The 21,344-nt window shown below is 44.7% G+C and overlaps 1 protein-coding gene across 6 annotated transcripts in view; it reads right to left on the bottom strand.

The window, feature by feature from the left end:
* impdh1b (inosine monophosphate dehydrogenase 1b) overlaps window positions 1-21,117 on the bottom strand; it is a 33,231-nt gene extending 12,114 nt beyond the window's left edge. The window contains exons 1-8 of one of the 6 annotated variants that reach the window (XM_021564016.3): window positions 20,075-20,958; window positions 14,412-14,510; window positions 14,184-14,264; window positions 8,631-8,679; window positions 5,371-5,472; window positions 3,895-3,969; window positions 3,461-3,755; window positions 1,688-1,887 (exon numbers count right to left, since the gene is read on the bottom strand). In XM_021564016.3, coding sequence (XP_021419691.2) covers window positions 1,688-1,887; window positions 3,461-3,755; window positions 3,895-3,969; window positions 5,371-5,472; window positions 8,631-8,679; window positions 14,184-14,264; window positions 14,412-14,510; window positions 20,075-20,313 — 1,140 coding nt within the window. In that variant the 5' untranslated portion in view covers window positions 20,314-20,958. Of the gene's footprint in view, window positions 1-1,687; window positions 1,888-3,460; window positions 3,756-3,894; window positions 3,970-5,370; window positions 5,473-8,630; window positions 8,680-14,183; window positions 14,265-14,411; window positions 14,511-17,013; window positions 17,331-20,074 lie in introns of those variants that run through there. The other 5 variants (XM_021564019.3, XM_021564020.3, XM_021564017.3 and 2 more) reach the window with 5 other exon arrangements.
* Between the last annotated feature and the right edge of the window lie 227 nt (window positions 21,118-21,344).

Raw genomic sequence — 21,344 nt, 5'->3', positions numbered from 1 at the left:
TATGACCAGGTCAACCACTAACCACCATGTCCACCAAAACTGTATGACCAGGTCAACCACTAACCACCATGTCCACCAAAACTGTATGACCAGGTCAACCACTAACCACCATGTCCACCAAAACTGTATGACCAGGTCAACCACTAACCACCATGTCCACCAAAACTGTATGACCAGGTCAACCACTAACCACCATGTCCACCAAAACTGTATGACCAGGTCAACCACTAACCACCATGTCCACCAAAACTGTATAAACAGGTCAACCAGTAACCACCATGTCCACCAAAACTGTATGACCAGGTCAACCACTAACCACCATGTCCACCAAAACTGTATGACCAGGTCAACCACTAACCACCATGTCCACCAAAACTGTATAAACAGGTCAACCACTAACCACCATGTCCACCAAAACTGTATAAACAGGTCAACCAGTAACCACCATGTCCACCAAAACTGTATGACCAGGTCAACCACTAACCACCATGTCCACCAAAACTGTATAAAACAGGTCAACCACTAACCACCATGTCCACCAAAACTGTATAAAACAGGTCAACCAGTAACCACCATGTCCACCAAAACTGTATGACCAGGTCAACCACTAACCACCATGTCCACCAAAACTGTATAAAACAGGTCAACCACTAACCACCATGTCCACCAAAACTGTATAAAACAGGTCAACCACTAACCACCATGTCCACCAAAACTGTATGACCAGGTCAACCACTAACCACCATGTCCACCAAAACTGTATAAACAGGTCAACCAGTAACCACCATGTCCACCAAAACTGTATGAACAGGTCAACCACTAACCACCATGTCAACCACTAACCACCATGTCCACCAAAACTGTATGAACAGGTCAACCATTGTCCACCAAAACTGTATGAACAGATCAACCCCTAACCCAACCATCTACCCCAACCTAAACCCCATCTGGATCCTAACCATAACCTGCGACCTGTATGCTCTAGTCGGCTGGCCCTCGCTACATATTTGTCACCAGACCCACTGGCTCCAGGTCATCTATAAGTCTATGCTAGGTAAAGCTCTGCCTTATCTCAGCTCTCTGGTCACGATAACAACACCCACCCGTAGCACGCGCTCCAGCAGGTGTATCTCACTGATCATCCCTAAAGCCAACACCTCATTTGGCCGCCTTTCGTTCCAGTTCTCTGCTGCCTGTGACTGGAACGAATTGCAAAAATCGCTGAAGTTGGAGACTTATCGCCCTCACCAACTTCAAACATCTGCTATCTGAGCAGCTAACCGATCGCTGCAGCTGTACATAGTCTATCGGTAAATAGCCCACCCAATTTACCTACCTCATCCCCATACTGTTTATATTTATTTACTTTTCTGCTCTTTTGCACACCGATATCTCTACCTGTACATGACCATCTGATCATTTATCACTCCAGTGTTAATCTGCAAAATTGTAATTATTCGCCTACCTCCTCATGCCTTTTGCACACAATGTATATAGACTCTTTTTTTCTCTACTGTGTTATTGACTTGTTAATTGTTTACTCCATGTGTAACTCTGTGTTGTCTGTTCACACTGCTATGCTTTATCTTGGCCAGGTCACAGTTGTAAATGAGAACTTGTTCTCAACTAGCCTACCTGGTTAAATAAAGGTGAAATAAAAATAAATAAAAAATAACCTCAAACCCACCAGTACGACCACGTCGACCCCAGCCTGCATCAGTAGGTCCAGTCTGTACTTGTCGTCGTCCCTGGTGCCGATAGCGGCTCCACACAGCAGCTGTTTGCGAGAGTCTTTGGAGGCCAGGGGGTAGTCCCTGTTCTTCTTCAAGTCTGTCCTGGCGATGATGGACACCAGCTCATCACTGTCGTTCACGATGGGCAGCTTGCCTGGTGGTGGTGTGGGGGGGAGACTTTGTTAACCTCTCTGGGATTGTTCGGGACACTAGCATCCCACCTCGCCAACAGCCAGTGAAAGTGCAGGGCACCAAATTCAAAACAACAGAAATCTCATAATTAACATTCCTCAACCATACAAGTATTTTACACCATTTTAAAGATACACTTCTCGTTAATCCAACAGTGTCCGATTCACAGAAAGCATTCAGCCATTTTCCAACCAAAGAGAGGCGTCACAAAAAGCAGAAATAGAGATTAAATTAATCACTAACCTTTGACGATCTTCATCAGATGACACTCCCAGGACTCAATGTTATACAATACATGTATGTTTTGTTCGATCAAGTTCATATTTATATCCAAAAACCTCAGTTTACATTGGCGCCATGTTCAGAAATGTCTCCAAAATATCCAGAAATATTGCAGAGCCACATCAAATAACAGAAGTACTCATCATCAACTTTGATGAAAGATACATATTTTACATAGAATTAAATATAAACTTGTTCTTCATGCAACCGCTGTGTCAGATTTCAAAAAAGCTTTACGACAAAAGCACAATATTCAATCATCTGACAAACAGCCTTCAGCCACAAAAGCAAGTCATACAGTTACCCGCCAAATTGTGGAGTCAACAAAAGTCATAAATAACATTATAAAACTTCACTTATCTTCGTCGGAATGCACTCCCAGGACTCCCACAATAAATGTTTGTTTTGTTCGATTACGTCCATATTTATGTCCAAATACTCCCGTTTTGTTCACGCGTTTAGTTCACTGCTCCAAAGGCACAATGCGTGAGCGCAAAATCCAGACGAAAAGTCAAGAGTTCCATTACAGTTTGAAGAAACATGTGAAACGATGTTTACAATCAATCCTTAGGGTCTTTTTATAATAAATCTTCAATAATATTCCAACCGGACAATAGCGTATTCATTACAGAGGAAAAAGAAGGAACGGCGCGCCCGTGTGACTGCGCTGTAAACAACTGATTGGCCTCAGCCTAGTCCACTTGTTGAAACAGCTCTTATTTCAACACCCTTCCACAATAGAAGCCTCAAACAACTTTCTAAAGACTGTTGACATCGTCTGGAAGCCTTGGGAAGTGCAATCTGGCCCCATAGACACAGCATATTGGATAGGCAATCAGTTAAATGAAACTTCAAACCTCAGATTTCCCACTTCCTGGTTGGATTTTTCTCAGGTTTTCGCCTGCCATATGAGTTCTGTTATACTCACAGATATCATTCAAACAGTTTTAGAAACGTCAGAGTGTTTTATATCCAATACTAATAATTTGCATATATTAGCATCTGGGACAGAGTAGCGGCAGTTTACTCTGGGAACCTTATTCATCCAAGCTACTCAATACTGCCCCCCTGTCACCAAGAAGTTAAAGGTGACCAAGTAATTCTGCCATCTAACCTCAAACAGTTCATAAATGACCTTGTACAGCAAACCAAAGACAATCTAATCAATAATAAGTTGAGGATGATACAATAGAACAATGTACCAGAAAACAGGCCACAATAGACTCCTAGAAGGACTATACCGACTGGCTCACCTTTTTTGCTTCGCTGTAGAATGTCGTTAGCCTCTTTCAGCGTGACACCGGCTGGGGCCACCACTAGCTCCTCCCGCTTAGTCATGGCCTCCTCCAGTGGTCGGCTGTGGTCCTTCTCGGAGAGGAAGTCGATGTCTCTGGAGGTGATGATGCCCACCAGCTTGCTGCCCATCTTGCCAGTCTCGGTGACGGGGATGCCAGAGAAGCCGTGGCGAGTCTTGGCCTCGAACACGTCCCCCACCGTGTGACGCGGGCTCATTACAAGAGGGTCTGTGATGAAGCCCTGCTCAAACCTCTGGACAAACAACAAATATCTGTTAATAAACCATTGTGTGTATTGATGCACTGCAACCCATTTAATACCAATCAATATAAAATGATGCAAGTCATTAACTACAGGGTAAATGCTTTCATAGGCGTTTATGGGGACTCACCTTAACCTTGCGGACCTCGTTGGCTTGGAATTCAGGGGTGCAGTTGTGATGGATGAGGCCGATGCCTCCCATGAGCTAAAGGCATTAAAAAACACCCGACAAATAAAAAACCCTTTTGGGAGAAGGAATACTGTTTATGGTACGTTTCCCCCCAGCAACACAAAACCCTTTTGGGAGAAGGAATACTGTTTATGGTACGTTTCCCCCAGCAACACAAAACCCTTTTGGGAGAAGGAATACTGTTTATGGTACGTTTCCCCCCAGCAACACAAAACACTTTTGGGAGAAGGAATACTGTTTATGGTACGTTTCCCCCCAGCAACACAAAACACTTTTGGGAGAAGGAATACTGTTTATGGTACGTTTCCCCCCAGCAACACAAAACCCTTTTGGGAGAAGGAATACTGTTTATGGTACGTTTCCCCCCAGCAACACAAAACCCTTTTGGGAGAAGGAATACTGTTTATGGTACGTTTCCCCCCAGCAACACAAAACCCTTTTGGGAGAAGGAATACTGTTTATGGTACGTTTCCCCCCAGCAACACAAAACTCTTTTGGGAGAAGGAATACTGTTTATGGTATGTTCCCCCCAGCAACACAAAACCCTTTTGGGAGAAGGAATACTGTTTATGGTACGTTTCCCCCCAGCAACACAAAACCCTTTTGGGAGAAGGAATACTGTTTATGGTACGTTTCCCCCCAGCAACACAAAACCCTTTTGGGAGAAGGAATACTGTTTATGGTACGTTTCCCCCAGCAACACAAAACACTTTTGGGAGCCGGAATACTGTTTATGGTACGTTTCCCCCCAGCAACACAAAACCCTTTTGGGAGAAGGAATACTGTTTATGGTACGTTTCCCCCCAGCAACACAAAACCCTTTTGGGAGACGGAATACTGTTTATGGTACGTTTCCCCCCAGCAACACAAAACCCTTTTGGGAGAAGGAATACTGTTTATGGTACGTTTCCCCCCAGCAACACAAAACCCTTTTGGGAGAAGGAATACTGTTTATGGTACGTTTCCCCCCAGCAACACAAAACCCTTTTGGGAGAAGGAATACTGTTTATGGTACGTTTCCCCCCAGCAACACAAAACCCTTTTGGGAGAAGGAATACTGTTTATGGTACGTTTCCCCCCAGCAACACAAAACCCTTTTGGGAGCCGGAATACTGTTTATGGTACGTTTCCCCCCAGCAACACAAAACCCTTTTGGGAGAAGGAATACTGTTTATGGTACGTTTCCCCCCAGCAACACAAAACACTTTTGGGAGACGGAATACTGTTTATGGTATGTTCCCCCCAGCAACACAAAACCCTTTTGGGAGACGGAATACTGTTTATGGTACGTTTCCCCCCAGCAACACAAAACACTTCGATTGGGGCAGATGTGGAAAGCGCACAGTAATTTCTAGCATAGAGGACACACATATATATATTTTTTACTGGCTCGCATGTCAGGCTGCAAGGTCTCACCGCCATGGCGATGGCCATCGATGACTCTGTGACTGTGTCCATGGGGGAGGAGATGAGAGGCGTCTTCAGGGTGATCTTCCTGGTCAGGGCAGAGGTCAGGTCCTGGTGGAGAAAGTAAGGAGGACATCTTGGCTGAATAACCCACAACATGTTTAGGAAATCAGTCACTCTGCACACTAGATAATATTAAATCAAATCAAAGTTTATTTGTCACGTGTGCTGAATACAACAGGTGTAGGTAGACCTTACAGTGAAATGCTTACTTACAAGCTCTAACCAATAGTGCAAAAAAGGTATTAGGTGAACAATAGGTAGGTAAATAAATAAAACAGTAAAAAGACAGGCTATATACAGTAGTGAGGCTATAAAAGTAGCGAGGCTACATACAGACATCGATTAGTCAGGCTGATTGAGGTAGTATGTATATGTAGACATGGTTAAAGTGACTATGCATATATGTTGAACAGAGAGTAGCAGTAGAGTAAAACAGAGGTTGGCGGGTGGTGACCATCATTGCTTGTAATGGTAAAGGTTGCTTTCTCAGTTGTCCACTAGGGGGCAGACATGCTCCAACAAGAAAGTTTGTCCTATGTGGATTGGCCTAAGGAAAATGGCAGCTTTTGGTCACGTTTCTCAAGCATGCTTTCAATGGCTGACAGGACGATGAGTCTCAAAGTCTCAGACAAGAGTTGCAACAGAAAGTAAAGAACATGCAACTGGAAAGCAGACATCGCCATCTGGCCTAAATGTAAATTATCTGGGCTCCTGAGTGACGCAGCGGTGTAAGGCACTGCATCTCAGTGCAAGAGGCATTACTGCAGTCCCTGGTTCGAATCCAGGCTGCATCACATCCGACCGTGATTGGGAGTCCCATAGGACAGCGCACAATTGGCCCAGCATCATCCGGGCTAGGTCGTCACTGTAAATAAGAATTTGTTCTTAACTAACTTGCCTAGTTAAATAAATGTTTTAAAAAAAAATAATAAATAAATGTACAAACCTGTCATCAGAGAGACAAGACCGATGTTGCTTTGACTAAACTGATGCATGTGACTGAGGGGACCCAAGTCTTTCTGGAGACGTTTTTGCACAATCAGGCCGTGACCTTGTTAGAAACTATCTGCCAACACACTGGGAAAGTTCTCTTTTCTAAAATAAAACAATCACGGCCACTTCCACAGTCTTCTCAGCTGGGAGGGAAAACATGGCATGAGAAAACCATGAGAAAACCAGAGTGTGCATTTTATGACATCAAGAGCTGTCCTCCCTCATTTTTGGCAAATGTAAACTACCATACCAACTATTGTGTTTCTGAAATGGGGGGGTGAAGAAAAAGGCTGGACACTGGCAGCCATTTTGTTAGCTCAACTGCACCACCCTGCCAAATTCTACTAACCTTTAAAATTGAGAGACCCCATCTGCACATGGTGTGACCAGCAATTATTTCCCCATTAAAACACCAGACAGAAGCCCACCTCACACTTATAAAACATCCCTGTGTGGAAGAGGGTGGGGGGGGTCTATTTTAAACTAGTCTAAACAAATATTATTGCATGAACTATTCACAGTTGAGACAGACAAACACAGGCTTGTCCAAGTTACCAGAGACTGACTCCACCGTCAAGAAAATAGACCAGGTTACAACCCTACGGAGACTACCCACAACGCCACGGCAACAACGCAGACAGGCACCTTCCACAGCAACAAGAGCTGTGTTCTAGTCTGGACAAAAAAGGAGATTAGAGATATCAATTAGATTAAAAACTCCTGATGGACGAGAAAGAAGGGCAGGGGGATTTCACATAAAGCCTGAGATTAACGCTCACATCATCCCCTGAGAGAAGAGTGAGCAACCAAACAACCAGGCACAACCGTAAACAGAGAGAGACAGAAAGACAGAGAGACCAGACGTGGGAGGCCATCTTGGTAAAAATAGGGTGGCTAGGAGGTTAGGGATGACGAAGGAAGCGGAGAGCGAATAATTATTTTTGGAAAAGCTGCAATTACAGAATGAGGTTTTGGCTTTGAATGCAGAGGGTTGTTTGTGCATCTGTGTGGACACAGCATACTGTAAAGAGGCTTTGGTTTCAAAAGTGGCTCTGGCAAGGAGTGTCTGCTGAAATAATAAGGAATGTGTAGGAAGCAATACTGCTCCCACTTGGTGCACCCATAGTCATTATCCCTGTAGTTTTCAGAGATCTGGAAGGACCAGTCTGGAGCGGCAGGTAGCCTAGTGGTTAGAGCGTAGGGGCGGCAGGTAGCCTAGTGGTTAGAGCGTAGGGGCGGCAAGTAGCCTAGTGGTTAGAACGTTGGGCCAGTAACCAGCAGGTAGCCTAGTGGATAGAGCGTTGGGCCAGTAACCAGCAGGTAGCCTAGTGGTTAGAGCATTGGGCCAGTAACCAGCAGGTAGCCTTGTGGTTAGAGCGTTGGGCCAGTAACCAGCAGGCAGCCTAGTGGTTAGAGTGTAGGGCCAGTAACCAGCAGGTAGCCTAGTGGTTAGAGCTTTTGGGCCAGTAACCAGCAGGCAGCCTAGTGGTTAGAGCATTGGGCCAGTAACCAGCAGGTAGCCTTGTGGTTAGAGCGTTGGGCCAGTAACCAGCAGGCAGCCTAGTGGTTAGAGTGTAGGGCCAGTAACCAGCAGGCAGCCTAGTGGTTAGAGTGTAGGGCCAGTAACCAGCAGGTAGCCTTGTGGTTAGAGCGTTGGGCCAGTAACCAGCAGGCAGCCTAGTGGTTAGAGTGTAGGGCCAGTAACCAGCAGGTAGCCTTGTGGTTAGAGCGTTGGGCCAGTAACCGAAAGGTTGCTGGATCGAATCCCTGAGCTGACAAGGTAAAAATGTGTCGTTTAAAAAAAAAATATTTAGTAGTTCTGCCCCTGAACAAGGCAGTTAACCCACTGTTCCCAGGTAGGCCATCATTGTAAATAAGAATTTGTTCTTAACTGACTTGCCTAGTTATATAAAGGTTATATGAAGAAAAAAATGTAAAACTGGAGGACACTAACCAGTTCAACAGCCTAAGAGCAGCCTTCATCGTATGGCTTGTACCTACCCATTACTCTATCCCATTACTCTACCCCATCACTCTGAACACTTAAGAGGAATGGGCTAGGGAAGAGGGTCTCAGAACAAAGTGGAATTGAGCCCATGAACAGAACAGTAGGCTGAAGCTAGGTCGAAGGGTAGTCTGTAGCTCAAAACCTATATTGAATTGTCTTAGCTTTCTGGAAGGTCTTGACAGTCTGAGAAGAGAGGACTACTCACCACATCGTCTGAGGTAAAATCAATGAAGCCCGGCAGAATCAGGAAGTCGCTGAAAGACAGACAGAGCAAAAGGTCAGGGGTCAAGGTTCACAGGTTGTCATGACTAAAGAAAGATGGCTTAAGACAAGAGGACTACAAGATTCATAGTACAGTGCAATGCAACTGCCAGCCAACTGGTGACAGTGGGTCAGAAGTGGCCTATTATAAACCCCTCAACCTCACCCCACCCAATTTCAACGTTTACAAGTACCTCCACCATGTTGGAGTTGGGTCCAAAGCAGGAAGTGTTGAAAGCCAAAAGGGGAATATGTGCAAATTAGCCCCTAGAACTGCCACTTCGACCGAGCCTGGTAACGATATAGGGAAAACTAGTTCTCGCAATGGTTGAGGAGTCTCACCCGAAAGTTGCCTGTTGTATACATTTGAATAAACTAAACTACAAGTGAGTTTGTGTTAAGAACTAATAGAAAATGTCTTGATCCCAAAAATTGTACGTTCATAAGTTCGCCCTCTAGTGATCGCTGATCAAGCTGCCCCTTCCCTTTGCCTTGTACTCTAGTCTAAAGAGAAACACTGTCTCACCCTGTTAGTCCAGTGCTTGACAAAAGCATCTGGGGTTCAACTTCATTTCTTAGACTGTATGAACACAATGGCAGGCAGAGAGAAAGCGGTAGAGAGCATGAGACAGAGGGAAAAATAAGGATGATGTGTTTTTCACAGATAGGTGGATCTGGTGGTTTGGCAGATGGGTGTGAAAACAGACAGACTGGACAGAGAGGGAGAGACGAATAAGTGAATCTTTGTCTGAGAGAGAGAGATGGGGGGAAAAAGTGAAAACCAGAATAAGAGGGAGGAGAGCAGGAGAGAATGGGCTCTAAATCAGATAGAACGGGAGGAGCGAGCGAGAGAGAGAGAGAGAGAAAATGGCCCCCTGGCCTTTATCATCCGTCAGACCATTCCTCTCTCTCCTCCGCCTGTGTGGGTGAAAAGATGGGGCCTAAAATATGTCTACCAAACGGGACAGGGAGGGGTCCGGCTGCAACCGCCAGACACCTCACAAACATCAACACAGTCTGGGACAGGGAGGCAGAGGGGAAAACATCTGCCAGTATTTAAGGAAGCCACAAACCTCCACTGGTTCTGGATCAGCTCTCACTAGTCAGGCCAACCCCTAACCAGCATGAGCCAAACGGATATGACCATTCAACCACTAAGTAGAGAAAGTGGGTAGGTCTGATTTAGAGTGCACTTACCTGTCTAGTCTTGCATACTATTAATGTTTAAATATCTATTGCCTGACAGTTCTGTTATTAAAACCGCTTCGGGCCCTAGTAATGCTGGGTGTGACTTGATTTATCTTCATTTCATGCAGACAATTTGACACAAGCCTGGATAGCACTACTTCATAACGTGGTTCTACACTTCTGCAACGGCAGTGCACTACACATGTAGAATTATGTCACGATTGTAATCTTTTCATTTCTCGTCCCTTTGCCACGTAAGTGGATTGAGAATACATTGTCTTCTACACCAATGTCCCGGGGGAGAATTGCGTTGGAGAGATGAGGGGTTTGAATGGGGCTAATTAGAAGCCGAGGATGATTAGGTGGCTGTGATCATAAGACATCATCATGGAATCATCCCATGAAGCCTGACAGAAAATGACTGCATTGACAAATTTTTTATGACAGGGGTAATATATGATAATAACATGCAGCAGAATCGTCTGCTGTACTAGAAAATGTTGAGTTGCTGAAAGAATATTGATCCAGCTTGGTGAAATGGTCTTGAGACCCTGACAGAGCATCTCAGCTCACCCTGAACCAGCTTGGTGAAATGGTCTTGAGACCCTGACAGGGCATCTCAGCTCACCCTGATCCAGCTTGGTGAAATGGTCTTGAGACCCTGACAGAGCATCTCAACTCACCCTGATCCAGCTTGGTGAAATGGTCTTGAGACCCTGACAGAACATCTCAGCTCACCCTGATCCAGCTTGGTGAAATGGTCTTGAGACCCTGACAGAACATCTCAGCTCACCCTGGCGAACACTTTCATAAGGGAGCGTATATTCAGCTCCAGCGTGTTTGTGTGGACAGTAAGCCTGCCGGATTACAGCTGCAACAACAGGTAAGCAAACACCTCAAAGCCAGTAGGCCTTAGAGCCAGTGAGAATACATCTGGCTTTCTCAATTTATGCCTTCGACTCCTTGCATCCCCTCTCCCTCTCAAAATACATTGGAGAAGAAAGTCAGAGGGGAGTGACTTTAGACCCTCTCCTTTAATAGGGTTAAAAAGGAGCCGAGGAGATAGGGAAAGATGAATTGAGAATGAGCCACTGTCGCTACCGCCCTGGGTTGCCATGTTTGTGAGGCAGTTGTCTGTGGTTGCCATGTTTGTGAGGCAGTTGTCTGTGGTTGCCATGGTGGAGACACAGCTGTATGATACAGGTAATACGGGCCCAGATGTGGTGAAAAGGAGGGCATCCTCACGTCCTCTGATGTCGTCCCCCGAGACGCTCACATGACAGTACCTCGGGCTAGTCATGTGCTCTGCCTTGAATTTAAGCAGGACGTGCTTCATTAAGGAGTGGAGGGACGCGCCGGTATCACACACACTGCCTAATCAATTAACCCCTGTGAACTGGGACTAACTCTCCATTCAAATGTGTAATGTAAATAGTGAATACACTTATTGTGTGGATGTAGTTAAGTCTGAACCATAACATTTAGTCATTTAGCAGACGCTCTTATCCAGAGCAACTTACAGCAGCAATTAGTGTTAAACTGTAAGAAACAAAATGGTTGAGTTGTACCTGCTTGTTGTATAAATATTGTTTTTCTCACAAACGCCACATAATCGGTTTAGAATGAATATATATAGATTTTTTGAAAGTTTTACCCGCTCCCCCCCCCCCTCAATTTCATGATATTTCATTGGCAGTTACAGTCTTGTACAATTCCCCAACTCCCCTACGGACTCTGTTTAGGCGAAGGTCAAGAGCCATGCGTCCTCTGAAACACAACCCAGCCAAGCCGCACTGCTTCTTGACACACTGCTCGCTTAACCCGGAAGCCAGCTGCACCAATGAGTCGGAGGAAAGACCGTCCAACTGGCTACCGTGTCAGCTTGCAAGCGCCCGGCTCGACAGAGCACTGCTGCACCACTTGGGAGGCCCTACGGTATCCATTTAATCTGTAACATAGGTTCCGTACTAAATGGCACCCTATTCCCTATAGTCAAAAGTAATGCACTTTGTAGGGGACAGGGTACCATTTGGGACGGAGCCACATATAGTCAGAAGACATAGGCTACAACATCAACACAAGGACGTGAATGTTACTCTATTTTAACCTTTAATGTTACCTTTAAGTAGGTGTTGGAAGCATTTTATAGCAGATAGTCATTTTTGTCAAGTCCTCTAGCCAGAGGTATGTCCAAGAAGCAAAACGCTGCACAGAGTTTTGGGCAACAGTCTTGGGCACAGGGGTGAAATTAGTGAAGTAGCTTGCTGTGGCAACATACCAATGCAATGACCGTCTGTCATATTGGGGCAGCCCAATGCTTCGTTTGTTGAAATCAAGTTAGTTTTAAACAGAGTGAAAGTGGATTGAGGGTTATTCAGTGAAAGTAAAAACAAGTGAATATGAAATGAGCAGATAAAGGGCCTTAGGATATGAGTGCAGTCAGATGTCATTACTAGATAGATTAGATAGTGATTGAATGTCTCAAAGAATCAAATAGCAGTTCATGCACTATGATTCTTCAGAGCAGTTAAAGATGCAGTCATATCATTACCGGAAGCAAATATCATCCTATGGTACAGATCAGGTTAATAAGCAATCAACCCCCACCACCCCTGTCCTACTCATTCATCTGTACAGATCAGGTTAATAAGCAATCATCCCCCACCACCCGTCCTACTCATTCATCTGTACAGATCAGGTTAATAAGCAATCAACCCCCACCACCCCTGTCCTACTCATTAATCTGTACAGATCAGGTTAATAAGCAATCAACCCCCACCACCCCTGTCCTACTCATTCATCTGTACAGATCAGGTTAATAAACAATCCACCCCCACCACCCCTGTCCTACTCATTCATCTGTACAGATCAGGTTAATAAGCAATCAACCCCCACCACCCCTGTCCTACTCATTCATCTGTACAGATCAGGTTAATAAGCAATCAACCCCCACCACCCCTGTCCTACTCATTCATCTGTACAGATCAGGTTAATAAGCAATCAACCCCCACCACCCCTGTCCTACTCATTCATCTGTACAGATCAGGTTAATAAGCAATCAACCCCCACCACCCCTGTCCTACTCATTCATCTGTACAGATCAGGTTAATAAGCAATCAACCCCCACCACCCCTGTCCAACTCATTCATCTGTACAGATCAGGTTAATAAGCAATCAACCCCCACCACCCCTGTCCTACTCATTCATCTGTACAGATCAGGTTAATAAGCAATCAACCCCCACCACCCCTGTCCTACTCATTCATCTGTACAGATCAGGTTAATAAGCAATCAACCCCCACCACCCCTGTCCTACTCATTCATCTGTACAGATCAGGTTAATAAGCAATCAACCCCCACCACCCCTGTCCTACTCATTCATCTGTACAGATCAGGTTAATAAGCAATCAACCCCCACCACCCCTGTCCTACTCATTCATCTGTACAGATCAGGTTAATAAGCAATCAACCCCCACCACCCCTGTCCTACTCATTCATCTGTACAGATCAGGTTAATAAGCAATCAACCCCCACCACCCCTGTCCTACTCATTCATCTGTACAGATCAGGTTAATAAGCAATCAACCCCCACCACCCCTGTCCAACTCATTCATCTGTACAGATCAGGTTAATAAGCAATCAACCCCCACCACCCCTGTCCTACTCATTCATCTGTACAGATCAGGTTAATAAGCAATCAACCCCCACCACCCCTGTCCTACTCATTCATCTGTACAGATCAGGTTAATAAGCAATCAACCCCCACCACCCCTGTCCTACTCATTCATCTGTACAGATCAGGTTAATAAGCAATCAACCCCCACCACCCCTGTCCTACTCATTCATCTGTACAGATCAGGTTAATAAGCAATCAACCCCCACCACCCCTGTCCTACTCATTCATCTGTACAGATCAGGTTAATAAGCAATCAACCCCCACCACCCCTGTCCAACTCATTCATCTGTACAGATCAGGTTAATAAGCAATCAACCCCCACCACCCCTGTCCTACTCATTCATCTGTACAGATCAGGTTAATAAGCAATCAACCCCCACCACCCCTGTCCTACTCATTCATCTGTACAGATCAGTGTTTTTCTCAGCCAGCTAAAAATTAAAATACAATTGGTGGCGAATGTGCTGTTTACTTCTGCCAAATTCATCAACAAGTTACTTTATTGATTCAAATCTATTTTTAATGGGACAATCATTTGCTTCCCCTATATGAACTCATCGTTTGGAGACAATAGGTTTTTACAGTATAGTGTATATAGTGTCAAAATGGTTGAAAAGTCAACCGTTTTACTCACTTGTAAGTCAACCCGTCGCCTTTAGAGCATAGCTCTTCTGCCGTTTGACCATCAGCGACAACAGACTGTTGTTGAGCAGATCTGCGATTCAAAACGTGTTGGCCATCATTACAAAGCGCCGCCCGCATATCGTCCATCATCGCTTGCGCTTAGGTTTGGACAGTTCGAGAGCGTACTTGCACAATACGGTTCTATTTGGCATTTGTATTGTGGTTGAACTGAACTTACTTGTAGGTGAGGCCGTCTCCAACGGAGAAAAGCTGTTGTGCGGAGAGTCCGTCTTCTGGGACATAGCCCGTACCACCACTGATCAGGTAATCAGCCATGCTGTCAAATGAAAAGGATGACAAGCAGGCATTAGATTGTAGCATTCGATGCATTTTCAAATATAATTAGCCATCCATAGATGAAGGGTTAAAAGGTGACGACGCTTTGCGCCTGTGAATGACTATTAGTGCTGAGTGATTAACTCGAAACGCTGGTGTTTTGTTGTTATTGTATTATTACATTTTTTTAACAAGGCATTTTGTTCAGGTTTCTTCTGTGATATCAATGCGCATATTGCGCAGTTTCTCTAGAGACAAATGATATCAAGCCCGAACTGTTCGATGTAGTAGGGAGTTGTAGTTTCCAAAAGGCCAATATTCTACATAGTTTAGCATGGAAAACGTGGTATTTACCTATAACGACCATAATCTATTGCATGCCTACTTGTCCATCTGTGTTTATTTTAGCTTGCTACATTAAAGAGATAAGAATGCTCGTTTGAAAGGAGAACAGTTGCTTCCCGAGGTACACTACACAACCAAAAGTATGTGGACACCTGATTCCAAAATCATGGGCATTAATACGCACACATTGCTGCTACAACAGCCTCCACTCATGAAAAACAGCCCCAGACCATTATTCATCCTCCAAACTTAACAGTTGGCACTATACATTCAGGAAGGTAGCGTTCTACTGGCATCCGCCAAACCCAGATTCGTCGGACTGCCAGATGGTGAAGCATGATTCATCATTCCAGAGTCCAATGGCAGCAAGCTTAACACCACTCCAGCCAACGCTTGACATTGAGCATGGTGATCGTGGGCTTGTGTGCGGCTACTCGGCCATGGAAACCCATTTCATGAAGCTCCAGACAAACAGTTATTGTGCTAACATTGCTTCCAGAGGTAGTTTGGAACTTGGTAGTGAGTGTTGCAACCGAGGACAGAATGTTTACACATTATGCGCTTCAGCACTCCTGCTTTGTGTTCTTGTGTGGCCTACCACTTCGTGGCTGATCTGTTTTTGCCCCCAGGCGTTTCCACTTCACAATAACAGCATTTACAGATGACCGGGGCAGCTCTAGCAAGGCAGAAATGTAACTGCCTTATTGGAAAGGTGGCATCCTATGAAGGTGCCACGTTGAAAGTCACCGAGCTCTTCAATAAGGCCATTCTACTGCCAATGTTTGTCTATTGAGATTGCTTTGGCTGCGTGCTCGATTTTATACACCTCTCAACAACGGGTGTGGATAAAATAGCCGAATCGACTAATTTGAAGGTGTGTCCACATACACAAAAGTATCTCTACCTGAAATTGACAGTTGGTAGTCAGCAGTCAAAAAAGTATGCCTTTGAAGAAATACTAAAATGGTGATTTTGTCAGACAGCAGCTCTATAGAGATGAGATGACTTGAAATGAAATAGTCATCAAATAAAACAAATGTAATATACCAAACTGAAATATTGTATTGAAGTAAAATAATGTAAATAAATGGTTAAGTGATAAGCAGCCACTACCATCATGGACATTTTATTCACAGTTTCATTATGTGTTGTTATTATCGAACCTGAAATCATGACTTCTAAATAGTCAAACTGAAACCTAGCCGAACTTACAAACCCAGATCGCTGCGCCCTAACGACAATACGTTTTCAAAATGTGGATGACACACTAACATCTATAAGAAACCTTTCTATTAGAGGGGGCATGCTGGCAAAATATAGCCTCACGAAATTAACCCTTTCATGCACGGTTGTGTAAATATACATGCCAAAAATAGCAGCAGCACTAACGTTAAATAAAACACGTGGCTTTACATTTTTTAATGTTTGATATATATATATATAGTACAATTTACTGGATAAACACCAGGAAAATAGAGCACATCTTTATCTTTATTGCTTGTGGTGGCTGTCCATGCAAACAAAACAGCCATCAAGCGACACTATGAGCTAATAAGTCATGTTAAACAATGATCTGTTCAGCAAAAACGTTTCCTTCAAGCACATATTTATCCAGACTACCTACAGTGTTCTGGATAGCTGCTGAAAGGCAACTGTGAGCAATGCCTGTCAATACCGTAGCTAGCTACAGTAGTTAGCTAGCACTTACAACCGTTATCTGGCTACTGTACAGCTGAGTACCTAACAATGGTTACAATAACTTGAGCACAAAATACATGCAGGGAGAATAAAACATGGCTATATTAACGATTAATGACGAATCTAGCAAACTGTCCGCAGCCTAAGTACTTATAGATTTCCATCCATCATATGATGTATTTAACATATCGTTTGCAATGTATTTTATCACCAAAGCTGCACTATAAATTAGCCATCTAATTTCTTGCCACGCAGGTCAAAATGATCAGTGCGTTATTCAGCAGGAGCATGTGTCAGCTAGCGGTAGCCGGCTAGCAAGCTAACTAACATGTTTCAACTCATTACTGGAGATGCTCTGTATTCTATGCAATTAGCCACCTCACCACGTTCTTAGTCTTACTTACAGTTACCTAATGTTAGCTACGTTAAGAAAATGTGAAACAAAAAAATCAGTTCCAGACCGTTTTCTACCTCTTGAAGCTGACCACGTTGAAGGTGTTCGGAAATGCGAACTTTCCAGCTGTAGCTAGCTAGCAAGTCCAAAATGAGCGGAAGCAATGTGTGCTTTCTCTATTGTGGAGGTAACCAACCCACAATTAATTCCCCTACTACAAACTCAAGTGATGATGCGAGGCTGGTCCAAATTTGATTGCCTGTCGCTGTTAGTGTATCCGCGTTAATAAGAAGAAGAATATTTTCGCAGAAGCGTCGAAAATGGATGCGTCACATCCCCTCTCCTCCCACGTGGGGCGCTCATTGAATACGAAAACATGAGGGTAAAATCCCAACTCAATCACAGACTTTACAGGTTAGTGAGATTATGTCTTTGTAATTTATGTAATATACCTAATATGCAGAGTGCAGACCATACATCTTTTGGAGGAGAAAATCATGCATTTAGGCTACAGGGAAATGGGCACTATATTCTGGCAGTGCCAATGTCCATATATTATCATTTTATAACCCACATATAACCACATAAACAGCCCTCCTACCATCCGTTTTTGGATCAATCAAGAATCATAAATCATTCAAATGTGTAGAAATCAACTTTTATAATGCTTATCTACTTATCAATCTAAAGTGACTTTTGTATTTTGACAAAACCCACAAATCCACTATTCTCAGATGGTTCAGTGAGGTGCAACGTTTGGAGGTATTAACTGAACAGCACCACTGTCATATTTACAAGTCACATGCAACCAGTTACTAGTAACCAATTATACGGATGACAGTGGCATTTTCTAGTCTAGATTGACCTCAACTGACCAGTAGAGCCAGCCAGGCTACATACCTGCTTAAACAGCCTAGATCACATTTTACACATTTACAGTAGATGAGGCTACACATTGACGGAATTTACCCTAATTTTCTCCTTCTGATCTTGTATATCATGGCCTATGACTTTCACTTTCAAATACAGAACAGACTAAAACAGAAAGAGAGAATGGCCCCCTCCTTTATCATCTGTCGAGACCATTCAGATAATAAAAGCACAAAAGTCAATAGACCATTGGCGTTGAAGCTGACGGATTTGAGAGAATCAGACTGAATTATTTAGGCTTGGCTGTATGTTGACCTGTGAATCCACAAGCACTGCGTACAAAACGCCCATGTCTGTGATGGTTCAGGGTTGGGAAGAGGAGCACACACACACACGTACACAGACATACACAGACAGATGAAGTAGACCTCCCTCACAAGCACACACCTTTGTAAAATGGAGGACGGACAGCTCACTGCTGTCAATACCATCAGTGGCTGACGGTAGTCACTGACAAACAATTGCAACCTACCATCACGCAAGCAATGTCGCGATAAATTTGAATTTTGTTCTTCCTTGTCACCATCGTTTTCTGGAGAGTGGGGAATTCTAACCCATGCACCCTTGATCCTGTGCATGAAATGGAGTGGGACTGCAGTCGCTGTGTGCACTCAACCAACACACAGATATTCAGAGCAAATAAAACCAAATGCATTTGTAATGGTGACTAGTGATCCACCCTGCATTAAAACAGAATTCGCCCCAAGTACATTTATCATGGGGATGTATATTGTCCCTTGGTCTACTCCCTGTGTGGCACTATACCAGGAGCCCCTCTTCCAGTACTAAGCAAAACACAGAGGGCCTTCCCAGCCTTGACAAGTACCAAGGTGATCTGGCGGGTACTGTGTCTGTGCTTGAGTTCATTGCTTTAAATGTGGGTCACCCACAATATGGGTCAGAGATTCCTCTATGCACACCCGGTGGCTCTTTCAAGCATTGATTCAAACCCGATCCCATTAAGCTCTCCACCTGCTGCCCTAGCTGCAAGGCATAAGGGGGACCTGCCACTCCAAAAATAGCCTTGAGGCAGTTTCTGTTGTTTTGGCATCAGATTACGCCACTGAATCATAGCTTTTCAATGTGTTTAGGGGCCACCCTCAGAATGACTCGCCATAAACCATATAAGACACAGGCGTCCTAGAGCTTCATTATGGGCTAACAAGGAGATTTAACTTCAAGGTTATTTACAAGCCAGGCTAAACACAGGGCTATGTGGCAGTGTAAACTGATACTACTCAATGGGCTGTATTTACATATTGTAACCATGGTGAAAGCAGAGTAATGAAAAGTAGTCAAAAGAAGTGGGAGGAACTAATGCTACAGCTTGAATGCTCACTAGTCAAATATACACTGAATATACAACAAATTAGAAACACCTGCTCTTTCCATGACATAGACTGACCAGGTGAATCCAGGTGAAAGCCCTTATTGATGTCACTTATTACATCCACTTCAATCAGTGTAGATGAAGGGGAGGAGACAGGTTAAAGAAGGATTTCTAAGCATTGAGACATTGATTGTGTGTGTGTGCCATTGTGAATGGGCAAGACAAAATATTTAAGTACCTTTGAACAGGGTATGCTAGTAGGTGCGAGGCCACCGGTTTGAGTGTCTCAAGAAGTGCAATGCTGCTGGGTATTTTATGCTCAACAGTTTCCAGTGTGTATCAAGAATGGTCCACCACACAAAGGACATCCAACCAATTTGACTGTGGGAAGCATTGGAGTCAACATGGGCCAGCTTCCCTTTGGAACGCTTTCCACACCTTGTCCATGCCCCGACCAATTGAGACTGTTCTGAGGGCAAAACGGGGTGAAACTCACAGGAAGGTGCTGAGGGCAGGACAGCTCATAATAATGGCTGGAAGGGAGTAAATGGAATGGCATTAGACACATTAAAACCATGTGTTTGATAAGTATTGATACCATTGGCTCAAGCCAATACCATGAGCCCGTCCTCCCCAATTAGGTGCCACCAACCCCCTGTGATGCAACTCCAACTCAGGTTGCATTTCAACATGAGTCAGCTCCAGAGTTGCTACGCTAGTAAACTATTCTACATTTCAGCAAGTATCTAAAAATCTTCTTTGCCTGGCCCTTCACTAATATGTTGTTCTTTTCAAATGGATGCCAGTTTATTTCACTAAGTAATACTCTAGTACATCTTTAACCATAATCTTGCTTTGCCCGACTCACCTCTCGGGGCCAAAGCCAGCTTGGATGCGGGTGGCGCTGTATCGCTGTGCGGCCGTCTCATGCCCGTGCCCATGCCCATGCCCATGGGGGCTGAGGCGGAAGAGGTGCTCCGCGTCTTGGGGTGAGGGGTTGGAGCTGGGACGGGGTAGCTCTGTGTCCCCTACGATCCTCCGGTAGTCCATCTGGTGGCTGGCCCGCTCTCCATCCACCCCAAAGTGTTCGTAACCGTACCCCTCCATGTTGGCTCCAATTGCCAAGCTCTCTTGCTCCAGTCTCTCACTCTGGTCGGTGACCTCACCGTCGCCCTCTGACCCTTCTGTGGGTGACGTCCCTCAAGTGGACTCAAGTCACGTAGGGACTGGGTGTCCCTGAACCGGGCTACCAGCTCAAAACAATTCCCACAGAACAGAACGAATTAGAACGATCTCAGCCAACCAACCAGACGAGTCAAAGGAGCTGAGGACCTGAGTTTGAAAAACAGAGCTACTTGTGAGAGACACAACACGTTTTCTGGTTCAACACATTCTTATCTTGGTCTCATAGCTCCAGTGTTGTCTTTACCGTCAACTTTGTTTTCGAATCCCAGGTCAGATACAAAAAATGAGAGAGAGATATGAGAGAGCGAGAGAGAGAGAGAGAGAGAGAGAAGGTAGTTATGTCCCTCCCTCCCCCGTCTCTGCTCAGGGTGCACCTGCAAACCAACCCACAGTGTCCGCTAGGCGTGTCAGGAGAGGGTGTCACCGTGGTAATGCACCTGCCGAGATGGCGTCGTCGTGGAAATGATGCCGGAGAGGCTTGTCGTCGTGGAGTCGTTGCCGTCCCAACGTTGCCCTTGCCCCTGTGAGAGAACTAATACTCACTGACTGAAGGGAAATTGTGGTGGTAATGGGAGGAGTGAGATGGCAGAGAGAAATGGCCCAGACTAATAGAGGGAGGGAGAGGTGGATAGAAAGAAAAAAAGATAATGCCTGCAGGGATAGAGGAGAAGCAGAATGGGATACTCAGTGTGTTTTTGTCCAGTCGAGTGCTGCTCTATGAATCTCTCTGTGTACAGCTTAACCCTGTTTTCTGTCAGTGGCACACGTCGCTTTCACAAAGAGGATTGGGGAATTAGAATACAGTGGGCAGGAGATACATGCAGGAGGCAGAGAGGGCACTTAAACATACTCCAAACAGACGAGCACTGTTGCAAATGTGCGTGTGTGTCTGTGTGTGTGTGGCCGTGGGACAAACCCACAGTAATATCAAATAATTCCACAAACTGCTTGAG

Source organism: Oncorhynchus mykiss, chromosome 15, assembly GCF_057628025.1.
Source record: "Oncorhynchus mykiss isolate SJ-2025 chromosome 15, ASM5762802v1, whole genome shotgun sequence".
Lineage (NCBI taxonomy): Eukaryota > Metazoa > Chordata > Actinopteri > Salmoniformes > Salmonidae > Oncorhynchus > Oncorhynchus mykiss.
The sequence above is the reverse complement of the archived record's forward strand: the minus strand, read 5'-3'. Positions and strand labels throughout refer to the sequence as shown.